This window comes from Euprymna scolopes, chromosome 24 (assembly GCF_053919585.1).
Source record: "Euprymna scolopes isolate OS-2025 chromosome 24, ASM5391958v1, whole genome shotgun sequence".
Taxonomy (NCBI): Eukaryota; Metazoa; Mollusca; class Cephalopoda; order Sepiida; family Sepiolidae; genus Euprymna; species Euprymna scolopes.
This window is the reverse complement of record NC_136505.1, coordinates 58,595,117-58,617,358: the sequence shown is the minus strand read 5'-3', so window position 1 is coordinate 58,617,358 and position 22,242 is coordinate 58,595,117. Positions and strand designations below refer to the sequence as shown.

The 22,242-nt window shown below is 31.3% G+C and overlaps 1 protein-coding gene across 1 annotated transcript in view; it reads left to right on the top strand.

Annotated features, from left to right (window-relative positions):
• Positions 1-21,645, top strand: part of LOC145246738 (uncharacterized) — a 38,907-nt gene extending 17,262 nt beyond the window's left edge. Inside the window, exon 2 of the mRNA XM_080108498.1 lies at positions 8,889-21,645. Within this exon, the coding sequence (XP_079964624.1) occupies positions 8,889-9,211 (323 nt within the window). The 3' untranslated portion in view covers positions 9,212-21,645. The remainder of the gene's footprint in view (positions 1-8,888) is intronic.
• Positions 21,646-22,242: the final 597 nt, after the last annotated feature.

Below are 22,242 nucleotides of genomic sequence, written 5' to 3'. Positions count from 1 at the left end.
TCTGTATCTCGGTATATTGATCAATATAGACTCACGAAATGCTACTCTAACAATTCTGTCACATATCAATAAACTTGCAGTGTTTATAAGTTTGCCATATCAGCATATGGATCTCTTCACATAGATCTAAAATAGTTTGTGCTTCTAAATTTTTTGAAATGAGGATTAATTATTCATATCATTTGGATTCTTCAGACTACTGTTCTCATCTTGAGTGTTATTTTCATAAAACTTCGGTTGATGCAATTTACAAGCTTCTCCAGGTGTATCTTGTCAAACTCATGAATTTTTCTGTTGAGCTCTGCAAGGACCCGTGGCATAGTGGATAAAGTACTTGGTAAAATTCAGTTGTAAACTATATTCTTCTGGAGGTCGAAGGTTCAATCCTCAGTGCGGGCAACATGCAAAATAAAATTGTGAATTACTTATAACTTTTACCCAGTCATGGCTGATAGAATAAGAGCATGCTACCCCCATGAATTAAATAAATTCCTTTGGAAATTCTGTGTAAATTCCAGAGAAATTCAAGAGAGCATCACCTACTAGATTATGAAGTCGGTTTGGAAATCTGTCAAGGTAGGATAGAGTGCTCTGAACAACTTCTGTCCAAATGTGGCAACAATACGACATAATGTCTTTAAAATAGAAATTAGAAAAAGAAGACAACGCACATAGGTAGTGCATGAATAGAAAGTAAAGAAGTAGTTGTGAGGGAGATTGTCAATTTGTGGAGAATTAAAATGTTTTGCTTTCTTCAAACTATTGTCCTCATCTAGAGTGTTATTTTCATAACGGTTTGGTCGATATTTTCGTCCGACCTTCTGCATGTATATTTTGTCAAACTCAGGGAATCTTTCTGTTAAAGTTGGGAATCTGCACAGAATTTTAAACGAAACCCACGGGGGTAGCGTGCTATCATTCCGTCAGCCATGAATTAAATCCAGAGTTAGCGTTTTTCAATTTGAAAAAAAATGCTGATTCATTTCATGGTCCGTATTAATACATAAGATTAAAGATTATGTTTAATGCTTGATAAAATTCAATGATACAAATGGCCATTTGATCCCCAAAGAATGAATCTTTCTTTTTTTTCTAAATTTTACATATTATTTTTCCATTGTTATGCTGATAAAAAAAAATACTAACATTGTAGGGTTTTGTTGTGTATTTTTGCAGTTTTAGTTAAACATACAAATACACAGACAACTTCCCTTTATATAATAGACTAGCAGAGCTACCCGGCATTGCTCAGGGACGTATAAAATTAAATAGAAATGAAATTATGTGTGTAGCATATTTATATTAAAATCTGTCTGTCTGTCTGTCTGTCTCTCTCTCTCTCTCTCTCTCTCTTTTAAAATCTCAGGTGTTGGAATCTAACATTTGAGTTATTAACTTTACAGACAATCAGTTTGGGCCATTTTCCCCTCCAATTTTTGTGGAAGTGAAAGACTTAAAACAACGTCAACTTATCCTATTTGGTTGAACTTTTTCTTTTCTTTTTTTTTTTTTTTCAACTCGTTTTCCTTTCATTTCCTGCCTTCATTTCAAACTCGAAAATGACATGAATAATTTTAGCAACTGACAACAGGATGAGCACATTTACCCCTTCCTACCTACTCATCATGTGAGTAGAATTAGAACTCCATCTTTTTTTCTTCTTTTTTTTTTATACCCCAAACAAATAATATTGCCACTTTGGATGTGAAGGGTTACGAATTGGGATCATGTCTACAGGGAACTATGTGGGAATTTGAACTGCAAGATGTCTTTCCGCATTACATTTAAACTTGTGCATGTTAGTACAATCAGGGAAGCAAGAAACAGGGAGAGAATTTCAAAGTCCATCAGTATGTGGAAAAAAAAAAAACAATTAGAGTAGATTTACCAGAAACTAGGGAGCTCAAAAATGATGGAGTGTGATTTTCCTTTGTTACGGAATTTGAACACAACATGTACATCTTTCCAGTCAAAAGTTACAATATCTCAAAGTTGGTGCTTTGTAGTACAAGGATAATTAAAGATAGAAACTGTGTTCAAACACTATTTTTCCTAAAATTTGAAAAGATTTAAATAAAAACTTATGCACGAATCCATACAAGTAGTGACAATGGCATATAGTCATGAGAATTTTTGTGTGCTGAGACACGCACAAAAAAAAAATCTGTGAACAAAACGTTTGTTAACGTACTTACGAACATAAAGTATTCATTCTATTTTGTTATTATTTAGAAAACATAAGTTTTAATTATGGACAGGAAAAGAATGTTTTGAAAAAGAATAACCGACAATTAACTTTTTTTGTTGTTGTTTTTTTTTTTTTTTGTTTTTTTTTTGTTTTGTTTTTTGAGTCGCAAATACATCTCAAAGTTAACGCTTTGTAATAGAAAAATAAATATAGAAACTGTGTTCAAACGCTAGATAATAGCGAATATATTAATTTCTTTTGTCCTAAGATTTAAAAAGAATTGGATAAAAACTTATGCACGAATCGATAGAAGTAGTGACAGCCGCATATAAACATGAGAATTGTTCTGCATCGTGACACGCACAACAAAAAAATCTGTAAACAAGTTTCCGTCAACTAATTTATTAACATAAAGTATTCATTTTATTTTTGTTATTATTTAGAAAACATAAGTTTTTAATTATGGAAAGAAAAAGAATATTTTTAAAAATAAATTCTTTGAAAAAGAATAACCGACAGTGGTCCATGCTTTTAAATGAGTTAAAACACACAAACCAGTGAAACCACTTATCCAGTTAAGTAAAAGAATAACTTTTATTTGGTTTCTTTTACAATCCACAGAGGTATGAAAAAAAAAAAACAAATATATAACAAATAAATGTTACCAAAGGCAAGTTACTCTTCTACCTACTTCGATAAATTTTTGGTGTCGTAAATGTTTATTCTATTCAAAAAAACAAGTAGTGTCGAGTGTTACATGAGAATAAGACAAAATGGCCGCGATGCCTCTTGAAGTCTCGACAATGACTTAAAAATAAAAAAAATTATACAAAAGTGATAGAAACTCACCTGATAATTGTCACGGTAACTTGAAGCTGTTAAAATGAAACTTAATTATCCTAATTAGTTTAATGTACTTGAAAACAATTCTAATCTGTACAAAATTTCCTTTACTTTGATATGCTACAAGCCATATTTTGTTAATAATTTCTTTGAATCGTGTCATGGTGGCCACTTTGGATTTCTCGGTCGCCATCTTGGATTTCCTGGTTGCCATCTTGGATTTTTCATGATGTTATAATGATAAATGATAATGTTCATCAGAATAATACTTCCTATGATGATAAAGCCTTACTTACCATTTTTTCTTAGCTGTTTTTATGATGTTTCTACTTAAAGCTGTTAAAATAAAACTGGAATATGCTAATTAGTAAGTTACCAAGTGAGATGGTTGTAAATAACGCCAACTGAACCTTCATGGTATTATGATAATATGTTCAAAATTTCATCATAATATCTTCAAAAGATCTGAAAATACAAAATACAGCTTTTTAAAGATGGGTTAGTCTGTAAATTGTACGAATGTCATACCATTTTCAGTCACAAGCTTATATGCATTTGAATAGGACTGACTTAAGTGAACCACACATTTTTTTAATATTTTGAATTGTCATAAATCCAGTTCTAATGGGCCGATTTTAAAAAACTAAAGATATTATCTCTTTGTTTTTTATGCTCTTCAATAATACTTGATTTGAGTTTATTTGATCTAAAGAAAAAAATGGTGTGGTATTGTTACTAGAGTTAGATTGGACAGCTTTTGACAGAAATAACCTCGGAGCTAAATTTGTAAGTATTATCATTGAGATGGTCTGACTGGCGTCTGTGGTGATTTTTTTCAAATGGACTCAGTAACTGGACAACTTTTTGAACAAGTCCCCATTGGTAAGTTGTTAAGGTAGGAGTCTTATTATCAACAGCATACATTACAAGAGCTTTTTGTTGTTCTAAATTTCTTTTTAGCATATAATATTCTGAATTCCACTGCAGTCACATTTTAAATGTGTTCGTTTTTCCAAATTAAGTTGATCCTGTATATCAGTTAATTTGCTAATTGCTAATGGAAAGTGATTAAAGAGAGACACTATATTTCTGTTAATTGTAATGATTGTCTTAACAGCCTGTTAGGAAAATATTGAGTCATTTATTTGCATTTAGTTGCAATGTAGGTATGAGGCATGATAGTGATTCTAAACCACATTCCCTGACAGCAGCAACCATATTTGTTTGTGAATCCCGCAAAACTAAGAAAACTTTGAATATTTTATACTCATCCAGAACGTTGTGCAATTCTTCACTTATTTGTGCATCTGTGTGTATCAGTGAATGGAACAACTATAAACACAGTTCTGCACTATTTTAAGTCATTTGAAAGCTAATGACCTGTCAAACTCAGAAAGGGGGCATTATTTATAGCAGCTGTCCAAATGTCTATAGTCAAAGAACTACTGGTAATTTTTATCAAGAAATGATTGAATTTTTTGTTTTTACTGTTGTAAATATATTGGGAATTGTTTTTTCAATGAAGTATTTTTCTAATCGAATACTGTAATTTGGACAAAGTTTTTGGATAAAGCCTTTTTAATCCAATGTCAGATGTTAACGAATATGGTTGAATATCAACAGCAATCATTTCTTTCAGATAATCAATCTCTTGTGACCTATGCTCATTAATATCCCAAATTTTCTTCTTAGCCATTATTGATTATATAGTAATTTGGTGTTTTGCTGGAGGCTCATAGTTGCTGCCACTTGTTCCTGGAATGTCTGTCCTTGAATATTCATTGTGTTTTCGTTTTCTTATTTGCAACTTGGATGAACCTTTCTAAGATGATTTAACATATGAGTCGTTGCAAAGTTTTTGCTGATTTTTCACTCCTTGATATCGTGGTTTGACATAACTTGCAAACAGCTGTATTATTATTCTAGGGATTGACATCATGATAACTTCCAGCAGAAATTAGTTGTCATAATGGTTGAAGATTGTTAATATTTCATTTATTTTTTTATGCATTTAAATTACTTATGTCTGTTATTTAATTAGCTATTTATCTCAATAAAATATGCAGTATCTAAACTAGAAAAATTAAATATATATGTAATGGTAGCACAAGTTCAAAATGAGGAGCAAGAATATAACTGATAAAGAATGCTTTATTTTTGGTTCACACATCATCGCTATTTACTGTACAATTCCTCAACATAAAAACTGAATGATTAAGTAAATAATTTTCTTTCACTGATTTAAAATACAAAATAATGTTAATTCGATATCTACAACTGTTGCTTCTTCTGGATGAACATTTCGAAGATGGTGTAACATGTTAGTCATTGTAAAAGTTTTTGCTGAATTGCCACCCTTTGATACTGTGGTTTGACATAACTTGCAGACAATCTTGGGATTGACATCAAAATACTTCCAGCAGAAACTGGTTGCCAAAATGGTTGAAGATTGTTAATATTTAATTAATTTTACATATATAAATTATTTATGACTGATATTTAATTAGTTATTTACCTCAATAAAATATGCAGTATCTGACAGAATAATAAAAAACATATATGTAATGGTAGCACAAGCCCAAAATGAGGAACAAGAGTATCACTGATGAAAAATTCTATATTTTCGATTTGCACATCATCGCAATTTACTTTACAATTTCTCAACATGAAAACTGAATGATAACGTAATAATTTTTTTAGACAAATGATTTCAAATACAAAATAATGTTAATTCGATAAGAAGATAAAGTAGGGAAATTTTCCATCTGTTTACATCTATTTGCCTCAAAAGTCTACATGTCAACAGCACGTCATGCCTGTTATTTGATAATATAGTGGAAACGATATATGTCTCTTCGATAAATTTTCACTAGCAAAAATGGGAGTTAACTTGTCTTCATTTACAATATAATTTAATTAATATTAGAACCATTTATGACAACAAAAGTTGCTGATAAATCGACATTAGGAAACTTATTAATCGGCCAATTAATCAGTAATCAGTCGTTTATCAAATGTCGATTAATCGGTAATCGGCTAATTTGCATGTCTAATTCATTGCATGTTATCCATGCTGCAATAACTAAGTTTAATGTTATTCCTATTTATAATTTAGAAATCTTATTGGTTTTAGGGAAATTTTTATTATCTTAAAAAATATTTTGCCAAATTGTGTTTTTATGTTTGTTATATGGGGGATAAAACCAGATTTATTTAATTTTTTATTATTTTTGTTTTATTATTAATTTATTAAATGTTCATTTATCATCTGCTGTTCTTTTAAGCAGTTTCATATTCTTTTTGTATTGATTGAATATATTTATATTGCTTGAATAAGTGGTCTAAAATGTGTGTGTGTATGTATGTATAAAACAAATAATACTCCATTATGTATTAGTAAACACTAACCATCTACCTACAATTTTCAAATGGATTCTTATTTATTATCCCCTTTAAGAGTTATTAAAGTTGAGCACTGTCTGAGAAATAAAAACAAAAAAGTAATCAACTAGCATTATGCAATGTTCACGATTTCAGCTCGTTTGAACCCTCTCAACTGCTTACTGTTGCGCCCATATGGCATAGGTGTTAAATTTCCCTTAATTCTCATAGCAATTGTTAGTGGCTCGGAGGTAACATTTTAGCAAATGGAATCAAAGGCAAGTTTGTGGTTGGGTTTCAATCTCTTGACCAGTAGGAATTGTCACTTCCTGCACTGATGATTGCAAAAGCATGAAACACTAGTATCTATAGGTATAAAAGTAATATGTATATAATATATATATATATATATATATAGCCAGCAGTTAGTTGAACTGGTTTCCTCCAAAGGAGGAAATCTCAAGGGAATAATAAATTCAAAAGTGCTCCCCAATTAAATATATATCCAATTTAGGAGAGATGACAATGTTAGGTTTTTGCAGTTCTTACATGGAGGTGTCATGTGCTCCTACATACAGTGCCTGGTATTCTCAAATGGTTACCTATCAGGTACTGACCAAGCTCAACATTGCTTAACTTTGGTGTATCAACCAGAATATGCTATAACTATATATATATATATATATATATATATATATATATATATATATATATATGGCTTAATCACATTGACAAAGCAGTTCTTGTTAGAACACCAAAGTTAAGCAATGATGAGCTTGATCAGTACCAGATGGGTGACCATTTGGGAATGCTAGGCATTGTATGTACTGCACCTGGACGTAGAAATTTCTACATTTATACCTGGGGGGTGCATTTGAAGACCACTGTGAGAGATGCGCCCTCAGTCTTCATTAAGACATGAATTTAGGAGAAGGAAAAAACTCTGATATAAAACCTGTCTGTAGCATTTAATTGCACTGACTGAGATGAGCAGTTTTTCCAAAAACTGTGGATGGTTTTACATAAGCCTTAACAACTATAAACAGTTCATCTGTGTGGATTTCGGACAACTTAATTGCTGTGTGAGCCTCATACGTCAAAATCGATGGGAGAATCTGTTTTTTTATATAATATATATATATATATATATATATATATATATATATATATATATATAATGATGATGTTGCAGCAAAATCCTACACTTGACAAAAGGAAATGGGCATAAGTTGTACCTGCAGAGATCCGACAGTTCATTTAGAAATATTGTTATATTTTGTTTATATATTTTATAGATGCACTTTTACAAAATATATATACTCTGACGATCATGGTTTTTGTAATCAACTACAACTTGTTAAATCAACAAAGTTTTATTTATTTTACAAAATCATAATCTGACAGGCGAGAGAGTTTGGGTCGGTAGGGGGAGTGGCAGCCGATTATATGACAGCAGAAGTGTGTCACTGGCTTTGCTCCTTCTCTCTTTCTGTTTCCTTCAAACTCTAAACACTAACTAATTGTTTATAGTGCTTGTAGCTAGTCGGGTGTTTTTTGTGAAAACTTGGCAAGGGGGAACGATAGGTTGGAGTTCCATTGAGCACTTGCCTTGATAATAACAATAAAGCAGAGACAGGCTTGCAACGTCTCTTCTGTGGGAAAGAGGTTGCAGGAAAGATAAAAGAGCATCACCTACTATGTTTTAAAGTCGGTTTTAAACTCTATTAAGGTTGGACAGGGTGCACCAAGCAGCTCCGGCCCAGATGTGACATTTTAAAGCGTACCTGGCTCTTATACAAATAGATGACTGCATTGTCAGTAAGATACCTGCTGGAGCAGTAGAGTGATCTAACCATTTTTCCAACGATCTTGGTAACAGATTTGATGTATGTGTTCCATTTCAGATCAGGAGTGAAGGTCAGTCCCAGAAGCTTGTCAAGACATGGAGCTTCCCCGAGAGCCATTCATTTCAGTTGGGGTGTGATGTGGATCAGTGATTATGATGAAAGGAGAGAAGCTTGCTTTTAGATGCATTAAAATTAATCAGCCACCTTTTTCGCCATTGAATCATGTTCTCAAGATCAAAAGAGAGAGAATCAGGAAGATCTTGGTCATTGCTGACCTTTGAAGTGTTGCCATAGATTGACATATATTTTAGCTGACAAAACTTTTTGGTTTGAATAATCATAATAATTGTTGACTAGTACACCTTTTGGCATTGCCCAGTCAATATGCAACAATAATTAGTTACATATTACTAGATTATTTTTTAATGTAAACACAACTGTTGGAGATGACCATCTCAAGGTATGTATGAAATGTGTCTGACTTCTTGAAAAGGGGGTAAATAAAATGACATTCAAGATAAGAATAATCCAAGTATAAATAATAAGTCATGAATGTTACTTTATATATTCATTTCAGGCACAAATTTTTTTATTAAAGTAAGGATTTCCTTCTTTCATTCTTTTTGCAGGTACGGATTGGACATTTTTGTGCACATTCATCATTTCCTTCTTGTTCAATTGGATTGGATTCTTGCTGTCTCTCTGTATCACAAGCACTGTGTCTGGCCGGTGTGGGGCCCTTGCTGGGCTAGGACTCTCAGTTGTGAAATGGGTTGCCATTGTCAAGCAGAGCAAATGGGCCAGTGGATTTGCGGAGGAAGAATCCTGGCTTTGGTGGAGCCTCATGGTCTGCGGATTATTGCTCTTCATTCGTGGATGCGTCCAATACATCCACATCAAATATGAATGGAAAAAAATCGCAGCTCGAATCCAGCAGTTTTATTTTTTCTGATTTCTTCAAAACTGAAATATATTTTTTTTATACACAGACACACATAACTCCACATACATATGTATACATATATACAAAAGTTATCTTGCTTGCATTCACTATACAAATGGTTTTGCATATTGGTTTCATCAGTCAGTAAATTGAAATGTTGTTAGATGTAAGCAAAATAATTTATAAATCGATTAATATCATTATTAGGAAGGAATGCTAATCATTTTATTACTATTCATGAGAAAAAAAAAAAAAAAAAAAGTCAGCCGATCAGTTTCACCCTCACTTGTCAAGAGCTGTATCAAGGGATTTTTTATTATGATTATTATTAAAGGGAAGAAATAAAATAAAAATGTTTTTACCGCTCCAAAAATCATGAAATATCTTAAGGCTAGGTGCAACGCAAGTTTAATTTAGAAATTAAACTCTGTCCTCTTGGTTAAGAGTAAGATAAAATCAACATAAGAAAACATTGATGCAATTCTGAATTTTTTAGATGAGATGTGAATGCTTGTGTTATGTTGATTACTTGGACTATTATTCTCATCTTGGGGGTTTCAGTCACTGCAACCTGTGACCTTCTTCGGGTGTTGAAAACATGCTTCTTTTTCTTTACTAAAAAAAGCGGGTCGGCTCTGCATTACAAGAATTCGAAGCGTGGGTTTGAGGGTGTGTCCGTAATCATAAAGAAGGTTCAATCTTCAGGAGTCACTAAGATATTTTTTAAAGGCTTTCCTATGACTCGATTTTTCAGGATATCTATAACAATTGTTAATATTAGTGAAAAAATGAATTCTTGTAATGCAGAGCCAACCCTCTTTTCTTTAGTAGAGAAAAAGAAACATGTTTTCAACATGTGAAGAAGGTTGCAGCGACCGAAACGTTGTGCTAATAACGTCCAAGATGGGAATAATAGTTCGATTAATCAACACAACACAAACATAAGAAAACATTATTTGTACATTCTTACAGGAGTAATAATGTATGTTCTTTTATTTTCGTATTACTTGGTTTCATCAGACTACTGTTCTCATCTTGTGTCGACAGGGCTCAAAATCACATTCAAGATGAAAACAGTAGTCTGATGAATCCAAATAATACGAATAACCAATCCTTTTATTTTATTTAAAATTTTTAAAAAGTTACACGCATGGCATAAAATCAAGAATGCAGTTATCCATAATTTCTTGGACAAATTAGCATTAAATCTCAAAGTTTAAGAATAAATATGTACAATTATGGAGGGAAACAGTGAGTGCTCTTTATTGCCGTGATAAAGTTCATTTTGCATGGTATGTTGCAATTATACAAGAATGTGATCATAAAAAACTAGTTCTTCAATTTAATAAACTACAACATTTAATATAGAAAAAATTCTGTTGTTCCACAAACCCAAATGTAGGCAAAAACATCCTAAATTTATTCTCTCAGAAGTAGTCTTCTTCTGAACTTTTTGTTTTGGAATTTTGTATTCCACCTTCTAGTGTTAAACGCAAAGAAGTATTTTCAGAATTTAAAATTCGTAATTCTCAAGCAGTGTGACTCTCATCTTTTTTTGTGACTAAAATAAGGGACCTAAAAGCAAGATTAAATGAACTTGCTCACAGCTATGCGAGTACACGGGTATTTCATTCAGAGTTTAAATGGTGTAACGGACATTTTGCTGTTATTAAAACTGTATGATAAAATAAGTCTTTAGTAATAATCAGATTGGATAAAGGTTCAAGGATTGTTATACTAAATCATCAGGATTATATCAACAAAATGTTGATAATATTAAATGATACAGAAAAATTTGTTAAATTGAGCCCTGTCAATACTCATGCAACATCTATAGAAATTAAATTTCAAAAACAATTGTTTTAGTGTTGGGACAATTAATCAGAAATTGAAAAAATCAGAACTCTTGGGAGTATCGGAATTGGAAAAATCTGTGCATATTTTCCAATGCCAAAAAGGATTCTTTTATCTTTTTTTATTTGATTTTATTTAAAACAAAATCTTCCATTGCTGGTAAAAAAATATTTATTGATTTTTACATGACCAGTAAAACTTAAATCTATAGATCACTCCCCACAAGTGTGCTTTTACATTTGAAAAAAATATATACACATGTAACATGTGTTTTTTATGGTAATTGGGACAAAATAACAACTTTATAGTTGAATATTTAGAGATTTTATAAAGAATCGGAATCTGTAATTGCATTGGAATCAGGAATTTAGTACAGAATCAGTAATTGTATCGGGGGAAAAATATTGGAATTGTGCCATCACTAAATTGGCTAAGTGGATTAAAGCAGTCTTCTTCCTTCTGATATAGCTAGTGAGCTTTGATCCTCAGTCTCTATTTACCCAAAGTTATATGGTTTAATCAAGACTCCTCAAGTGGATATCCTCTGAAAGTCCATTCTTTCTATGATAGGATCATCACAATATAAAGTTGCAAAATAGATCTTCAATATCCTACAGCAAGTATTAGAGCATTATAGTAAATACTGCTTAAAAGATTCGATTTATATTGTGAATTTCATTAAAATTCTAAGGTTGTTAATAAATTTATATGTTGTTATGATACCGGTAACCTATTCACTTGTATCCCTATTTTAGGAACAATATATATTTGAGTTGATTTTTTTTTTTTATATATATATCCTAGCTAGTTGTCACCCCCTCCATTCCTGAAAACATTTTCGTTGAGTTGATGAAATTTTGCCACTACATCCATTCAATTTAGTTTTAATGATGTATACGGATGGAGTTTCCATGGGCTCATACTAAGACCAATAATGGCAGACATTTTTGTGGGTTTCTATGAGAAACAATTATTATCAGAACTCATGAAACCTTTTGGCTTCAATACATTTTATCTTTTCAGTGATCAAACTGAGGCAAATAAATTCTTCTTACTTAATAACATGCATGCTATGTTAAAATATACTTACGCAGGAGAGTATGATTCTACTTTAGCTTTCCTCTATGTACTATTAACAAAACCTCAATTGAATTACCTTACATCAATTTACTGTAAACATATATTTACAAGACTGTGAACATGCTGAGATTCATTTTGTCCTAACAAACAGAAATATAATTCAATTTAAACCCGAACACATTTGTTCTCAAACAAAAATGGATGAAAAACTAAAAACTATTACCAATACTTTATCCAATAATAGTTACACTCCTGATGTTATTACGTCAGTCGTCAAAAGAAAAAATAACTGATTTTTTCCAAACAAAGCTTAATATGGTATCTAAATGTCTAATTTAGATTCGTTTGCCATAGTTAGGGAGAGTAAGTAAGAAATTTGCCAAGCAAATCAGCTCAACAGTTGAAAATTGCTATTTTGCTTCTAACCTACATAGTTTTCTCTACGGAACCATTAATAGAATCCTCTTGAAAAGACGTTCTCTTCTCCCAACCACCAAAAAAATGTCATTTATCTATTCAAATGTAGTTGTAGTACTGACTATGTGGGTAGAACAATGTTGAGATTGAATAGTAGAGTGCAACAACACATACCTAGCAAAGTCAGGAATGGAACCCACCAACAAATGGATGTTCTAAGTAACACATCCGGATCTTTTATAACAGAGTATCTACTTAAAAACATGCCATGTGCAACAAATTTCAGCATTGACTTATTTTCCATTTTGAGTCCTGCTCATTCAAAACATGATTTGAAGATTTTAGAGGGAGTTCATGTTTATTTAAAGAAACTCTCTCTTTGTAAACAGAGGGAGTGTCTCTTGGGTCTGAACATGATTAGTTCCTAAGACAGTCCACCATTGATATCTAGATATATAGATATATATAAAATCAAGAAGTAAAAAAAAACTTTAACGATTCAAATTAATCTTTTTTCCTTGACTGCTTGCAAGGAGGATCTTTTTACAGACTTGGGTTACATACATTTTGGATTTTTAATTTGGATCTATTTGTCAACCTTATAAATCCGATTTCTTATGAAAACATTAACTCTTATGATCATTACATCTTGAAAATACCTAACCACTTCATATCCTTTCATCTGGATTTTCAATCTTTAATTTTTAATTCACTTTTTTTATTTTTCATTTCTTTTCCACATTTCATAAACTCTTTGCACTAAAACATTTTTGCATTTATGATTAGTTTTCATATAATACAGTTCCAATTTATGCTAGTACTAGCAAATTCATAGCTTTGCTATAATATTCATTTGCTAATATCTTTGCCCTGATGAGAACACATATCTTTAAAAATCTGGGGACTAAGGAAATATTAATATTTCTTATTTGAATATCCTGTTGAATAATAAATTCATGTAAAGTATAATTTAGAATCTTAAATTGTGTTTTTATGTGTGTGTGTGTGTATATATATATATATATATATAGTTCCCCACTTTTATTTTCTTCTTTAATAATAAAAACAAATCCCTCGCTCGATACAGCTCTTGACAAGTGAGGGTGAAACTAGTCGGCTGACTTTCTTTTATGCGCTCCTCTATTGCTTTTAATGATGAATACTAATAAAAAAATGTCTTCCCTTCCTAACTACAATATTAAAATTTTGTACCCTGCCCCACCAAAAAAAAATCATGAAATCTATTAATATAAATTTTAGTACTGAGTACTGGTCGGATATATACCAGCTTTATTGCTGAATTTACCATTTTATGTATATACACATGCACACACAATTATTTTGGTGTTATGAATTCTACAGCAAGCTCAGATACGATAAGGAAAGTGCCATCAAGGGACAAGCTGATTATCGTTAGTAATTTCTGTGCAAGAGTAGAAACTTAAATAAAGAAAAAGCTTGATGCTGTAAGCAGCTGTGTTATGAGGCAAGTACATCTACAATGGTGAACTTCTTGCATTCTGCGCTGTTTACGAACTGGTCACGACTTGCACAATCGTGACAGTGACTAAGTGTTATATATTATTTATTATTGGAATCCTTTGAGATGAGTAATTTGTGTATTTATTTATTTGCAAACTGTTATCTTCATCAATAACTCTGAAGATGAGGATAACAGTCCGCAAATAAATAAGTGGCTAATGGCACAGACTGAAAACCTGGATTTGCCAAGTTCGAATCCAGTTCACTCCAAAGAAACACTTTCAATTAAACCCATACTTGACCTTGTGTCTAACCTCTTGAAAATGAGATAGATAAAATAATCTTCAGGAACAATCAACATGCAAAGTTACATAACTGCACTCACACTCAAAGCATTGGCACTGCATTCACTAAACAGAGAGATAGAACTTACATTTAAAACACTCAAATTATGAGAGAAGCTGACCAGATTTTGAGATTTGGATGAAGCACGACAAATCTGAATGCTGTATTTCTGCTGTACTTAAAAAATGACACACTGATATATAAAAATATAACAATATATCTTGATTGTCGGTGACGGATGTTTGGTTGTTAGAAGGTATATGCATGCGCAGGAATTCAATGGGTTGATTCTTCTCTGGCCCAAATTGGCAATCAACTCCTAATATAATTTCAGGTTGTTATTATTTAACAATTTGAGACCACCTCAAATGTCTCCGTGGGATGGCATTATTGCCGCCATGCCTATAAGGCATTTTATTCGGTGGCGGTTGTTTCAATCAATTGACGATCTAGCCCATTTATTCTTTTTCCTTATGGAGGATACCAACAATGTTATTAAATATGTAAATAAATTTTCTGTTTGTTTGAAGAAAACAAGTATTGAATACAATATGATTATATTTAAACAATATCACTTATTTTACTACATGAATAAAAAAAATCACAAACATATTTTACAAAAAAAAATTTATTTTACTGCTAGAAAAAAACAAATTACTAGAAATTTTCATTTCAGTTTAAATTTTGATTTACAAAAACAAAAGTAAAACACGTCTTAAATAAGAATTTGAATTTTGACACAATATATACAACTGTCGCTAGCTTGGGTTGTTTAAATTTATATTATGCTCTGAGTAAGGCCAAACAAAATTCACTCAAGGGCTGGATTTGGCCTGTGGGCTGGAGGTTGCTGACCCTTGTTTTAGAAGAAACTAAAACTAATAATTTTCAATGCAGTAGAAGAAGTAGAAGCAAAGAGAGAGGAAATACGAAAACTAGTTCAATGTAAAATGAAAAGAGTGATTGGAAGTAGAATTGCTGCGTGTGAGTTCTACCATGACATCCGACACAACACGGGATTGAAGTTGAATATGCAGAAGCAAAAAAACTAGAAAGATGAAAACTGACTGGTGGTAGGAGCAAGCAGCATGGCTATAATATATGGCAAACAAAAATGATATAAAGAAATTCTATTCTAGATTGTAATATACGGACCGAGAGCAAGAGAAAGCACCCAGCTGCTGACTACAAGTAGAAGAACCATGTTACACAAGGAGATACTAAAGATTATTTGATCACTTTAATCAACTCCTGGTTATGGAAGTCTGTAGAAAAATACAGCAAAGAATAATCATCACTTGATATAGAAGATATAAGAGAGGTTATTAATTTAAAGTCTCTAGAGTGCATTGGTACACCAGAAGTTTAGAAATCCCAACGAGATCAATTCAACAGCTACCTTCACGATTTCATCCTACAGATATTGGACAAAGTGCCACAAGATTGAAAAGGTACTAACCGTGCTCCAGTGTTTGGGGGAGACAAGAAAAATGGTGTGGCAACTATATCCCTTCTGTCTGTGGCTTGTAAAATCTTGTGTTCTTCCAAATATGTTGACCAAGAACATCGCACCAGATGTGATCTGAGAGAGACAGTGTGGTTACAGAAGTTGGATAGGTACCGTCAACATTGTCTTCTTTTTCTGTTATTGTTCAAGGATTTTCTCAATTGTCAGGTTCCATCACTCGTGTGTGAATTTTATTCTTGTTTTACTCCTTGTTGTCCTTTTCACAAATTAATTGTCTCTTGAAAGAAGATGAAGATGTTGCTCAGTCAACATCTAGGGTGTCCTGAGAGTAACTATTGAATGTGTATATAATTACAGATTGTTACACAAATTCGGACCTTATTCTATATCTCTTGGTTTGCTTTCAGGCATTACATGTGCTGTCTGTTTTTTGTTTTTTTTAATTAGTTTAGGTTTGTTTGTGTTGAAGCAAAACTGCACAAATAAAAAAAAAAACAGACTCCGTGTCAGAGGCCGAGATCTAATATCCAAAGGATCAGTACCTAATTATTTAATTTTATGATTTGAAAAAAAAAACAGACTCTGTGTCAGAGGCCAATATCTAATATCCAAAGGATCAGTACCTAATTATTTAATTTTATGATTTGAAAGAAAAACAGTGTTGTGCAATCAACATGTGTGGTCCCACATGTAACCAAGTGGGATGGTTACAGTTAGAGGAAGAATAACATCTACTATTGGTGATGGTAGTGGTAGGGGTCATAAATAGGCACCTTCACATCTTTCTTACACAGCATGTGCTGTTTTTTTTTTCGAGATAAAATGCACAACATAAAAATGAACGAGCGCATAAAGAATATGACTACTTTTCTGGATTCAAAGGCCAAAATTTAATAACACGAAGATCATTAGATAACATTACTTCTGCTTGTATGGCATCTTAGATCGAACTGTTATTACTAGCCAGTGTCTGGTTAGTGCATATTATAATGAACAGCTTAGAACTCTTTGTTGTAGTTGCATGGCCCTAGGACCAGGTTTACATACAGAATATTGTATTCCTAAATGGTCAGCCATTCAACCAGGCTAAATATTGCTTAACTTCTATGATTTTATGGGAGCCAGTGTGCCAATGTGAATATAGCCATATATAATGTATAATTGACTAATCAAAAAAATTGAATAGTAAATAGTATGGCATGAGAAAAAAAATAATTAATTTGATATTCTTTTCTTTCTTTTCTTTTTTCTTTCCTTTCTTATTCCATTTTCTTTTTCTGTTTCCTTTTTTCTTTTTTGTTAGTTTTATTTTTAGTTTTACCGATGTGCATCCGTGTGTGTAGATTAAATAACAAGAACTCTTTGATCAAGTCAATTCAAATAAAACCTTCTTTTTTTTTTTTTAAAGAAACCAAAAACAAATAATATAAATATCTATATATATTTATTTATATATATAACTCTGTTCATAGATGTAATCACCCACTCAAAAGTAAACTTCAAATACAAGAAGAGAATGAAAGAAAAATGTACACTGTATGATTTATTTATACACATGTTAAAAAAAAAAGTGGCTTTAGCCTTGAAAAAACCTATAAGAGTTGATTTGATTAAAAAAAGAATTGATATGCCACAAACCACAACAAACTTGGCAGTTAATCATCTGCATTTTTTTATATTTCATTTCGTTGAGAACTAAATATTTTAAACAAAGCTTTAAAAAATTATTCACATAAAGACAAATTTAAGAAAGTCTTTTTATAAACATGTATAAAAAAAACAGTAGTATTTTAAGATACAGCCACCACCCTTTTAAAATACTTTCTGAACTACCATCACCAACATGCTCCACATTAACCATTAACAAATCTACAAAAAGATATATATATATATATATATATATATATATATATATATATATATTGTCAGATAATTTAAATTTTGCATACCTTTCTTACAGGTTTATGTGTTTTTTGAAAATTTGAATAAATTTTCAATCATAAGATTTTTCTATTATATATCTTATATATATCTTTTATATTTTAGATTGACTCAAAAAGATGTATGCACTCTTCGCATCATTAGAACACTCATTTAATTTACTGACTTTAAGTTGCAAACAAAAATGATAGAGTAAAAATACACATTTAAAAATATTGACAATAAACTTAACAAAAACATTAAATATTATCTGTTAATAAACGTAAAGGCTACTTAAGGTAATTTTAGAACATATATATATATATATATATATATATATATTATGAGAATTAGCAAAAAACTCTTAGAAACATCTTTAATAAAATTAAAAACATTGAATAAACAGACAAACTGTTTTGAAACGACGTTAAGAGGCAAATATTTTATTTAAAAGAAATCTTGCATTCTTTAGGGTTTTTTGTTTTTTTTAACCTGAAATGGATTTTTATTAATTTCAGATAGTAAAGTATTTATCATCAGAGTTGAAAACTTTTTTCTTTTTTTTTTTTTTTGAAAATAAAATGTCCGTGGCCTCATTTTGCTGTATCACGGCTGTGTGCTGGTGTTCTTGCATGCAGTACTGTTAAAAAGAACTCTTCACTTTAGACATTTTTAGCCATGCGAAATATATTCATGGCAACTAAAGTACACAAAGGTATCTAGGTTACATAAGAAGTATTAAATAAATAAATAAATAGTAATGATGATATGTGTGTGTGTGTGTGTGTGTGTGTGTGTGTGTGTGTGTATATGGTATCCCAAAATATGTCTACATCCTTTGAATCGTTAAAACTGGTTAAATTTACTGATTTTGACTTGCAAACAACATTGATAAAAAGATAAAGGAGTAAGAATAAACCTGGTTATAATGTACTTCTGGTATACTATCACTATCAGCCAAGCTTCAACCTCTGTCCCATCACCGCAATGTTGCATCATTCTGTTTTACAAGTACTTTAATGGAATATTCTCTGATGAACTCGTAACACTTTGCCCCCCCCCTGGACGTATATGTACCCGACAAACCCTTCTAGCAGCAAAATCCCACCGCATCACTTTTGAGATCCCTAGATATTGGAAAGGATCTACTCTAATAGCTTCTTTCTTAGGACTGCTATACTTTGGAATTCCCTCCCTGTTTCCTTTTTCCTTGATTGTATTAACATGCAGAAGTTTAAATGTAATGTGAACAGACATCTCACTCATCTCTTCACATAGTTCCAAGTAGACCTGATCCCAGAGAGTAGCCTGTATGTCCAAGTGGCAATATGTCTTGTGAAAAAGAGTTTAATAAAATGAAAAAAGAAGAGTGCTCTGAGAGGCATCTTTAGATCTATTTGACTCTTATACAGGGAGAAGATTACATCAGGCGTTGAATACTTTCTGGAGCAGTAGAATGATTAAAACATTTTTCCAGTAACCATAGCAACAGATTGGATATTTAGATCTGGAGTGAAAATAAGTTTGAGAACAAGGGTTTTCTTCAAGCAAAGAGCCATTTATTTCAACTCTAACAAAACAATGATCTGAGTATTGGCAGTGAAAGGGGATAATCTTTGCAAACACATCCATCAATTTGCTCGATTCACTGTTGATGACCACCTGAATTTCAACGATAAACTCTGGCGATTTGATGGTAGTAAATCATGAATCGTGCGTTTTTCACTCTGATGTCATTTCATAGTCAAATCCTGAATCTTTCAATTATTTTCTAACCTGTTTTATCATCCTCTTGCTGACACTGAAGAAGTCTGAAATCTTTAGTATTTGTCCAGAATTCTTCCTATATTAAAAAAAAAAAAAAACAGTAAATAATCTGTATTATGTATACACTGAAAATCCTGTAAATTGGTCAAGTAGTTTTATTTTTAAAACAAAAAAAAATCAGATTTTGTAGCTATGCAAACAGTGATAATATCTTGATGCCATCTTGAAAACAGGGGAGATAACTCCAAATAATTCATTTTAGAAAGCTATTCTTAACATGGGGACATTGAAAAAACTGAAATTCGCTTAAAAATGATTTCCTTAATAAAAATAAAACTACTTGATCAATTTATGTGATTTTTTGTTTTGGAATACATTTTCTTTCTGTCACGAGTGATAATATCTTGATGCCATCTTGAAAACAGGGGAGATAACTCCAAATACATATGATATACAGATCTTTATAATTTTTTATTTTTGCTTTTTGATATAAATGAAATTTTGGACAAACACCAAATCTCCTTATTTGTCCTTTTGCCTCAGATTCCAAGATCTCCCCCTGTACAAATATAGACTTTCAAAAATGTTTATAATTATTTTTTGCTGCAAAATAAAAATGGAAATATTGTCACTGCTTTTATGAAGACAAAACTGACAACGAAAATAAAAAAGAAATATGCATAAAATTAGTATTTAGAAATTAAAAATATCATCTGCACCTTGTATATATTATATATAAAAGTCAATGTTCGTCTGTGTGTTATAAACATCAATATGTTAACAGGACGTTTAAATAAGGGTTGAATTATTCATAGAATCTAAAAACATTAAAATGTATGGTTCTTGTTCAGAATTACCCTTATATTAAAAAACAAAGAAAAATCTGTGTGATGTACATACCCATGACAGAAAAAAATGTCATATTCCAAAAACCATATGAATTGATGCAGTATTTTTTTTTTTTTAACTAATAAAATCAAATTTTATGAGGAAGCAAGGATAAGATGTCTTGATCCATTATCTTGAATAAACAAAGGGAGATAACTCAATTCAAACTTCCAAAATTTTTGTTTATTTGTAATGGCTACGATTTACCATTAATCACTTAAAATCATAATAAAATGATTTTCTATATATATATATATAAAAAAAAACCTACCTGATCAATTTACGTTATTTTTGCAATATGATCTTTTTGTTCCGTGACAGGTACATACATAAAGATTTTTCTGTATTTTTGTTTTTTAATATAGAAGGAATTCTGGATAACCACCAAATTTTTCTTTGATTCCATCTGAGTTTACTAGGGGGAATTATCAGTCAGGTTCATAAAATAACTGGAATATCTTAGAACGTAAAGAAATTAAATTAATTTGTAAAAGGTAGATGTACTTCATTTCATCAAACCAAAATAAAATTAAAGAATATCTCCGTAAAGAAATAGCATTTAAGTAATTATTTTGACGTTTCTGAATTTTTGAGATGAAGATTGATTATTCGTATTATTTGGATTCATCGGACTACTGTTCTCATCTTGAGTGTGATTTTCACAACGTTTCGGTTGATGTAACCTCCAACCTTCTTCAGGTGTATCTTGTCGAACTCGGGAATTTGAACGGAATTTCGAGCAGAAGCCTTTATTTACTTCACGAGGGTAGTGTGCTCTTGTTTCGTCAGCCATGACTGGATAGAGGTTCTAAGTAATTCATAATTGTATTTTTCGGTTGCCCACACCCAAGATAAGAACAGTAGTCCGATGAATCCAAATGATACGAGTAATTATTTGTATTCAATTATTTTAAGATTTAAAATAATTGAATACAAATTCCATTTGATTTGTTAAATCCATTTGCTGTTTTACAGCTACAGGATATTTTTTTCTTTTCTTTTTTTTATTTTCAGGTAAAGTCTTTGAAGACGTTAACTTCTTGTACTTTAAATGTGCAAGAATTTTTTTTTCAAAATAAGCCTTTGAACATGTTTGTTTGTTGTTTATTTTTTTTTACCTAATACTTGTGCTGATGACAAATGATAAATCGACTGTTACTGTTGGATATAAATTCAGACAACTAGCAAGATTTTTTGTTCTCAAATTAAAACTTTGAACTCATTCATTTGTTGTTTTATTTTTTTAAGTAACTCGCAATTACGACAACAGTAAAATGTTTATTCTTTTTCAGTTATGCAACACTATTCTCAGTCCAAATATTATGCACAGTTGGGAGGCGTGTTAGAATAAATATATAATATACCACATTATAAAGACTATTGATGACCCCCAAAAGATCTGTTTGAACGTCTGCAGGGAGACCCTTAAAGTCTGTATACATAGACAAGCGCTCCTAATATATAATTTAGTAAAAGTGAAAATGGCCATTTAGGCAATTGTAAGTATAAAAATTAAGAAAATTATGGCTACCTTAAAGAATACAATACACATATATAAAAACAAAAAGACTTAAGAATTAAATAGCCTGCATACCTCCCCTCAACTATTATAAAAAAAATGATTAATTACCTCCCTTGGACCAACTGAAACATGTATTACCTCCCCTTAACTAAAACAAAGAAAGAAGAAAAATTAATAAGATAAATTAATTACCTCCATTGGACCAGCTAAAATTAACAAAAGGCAGACTGGAAACCATGTAGATCGGAAACAAAACAGAACAGTACATATTTACTAAAAGTGCATTAATTAAAAAAT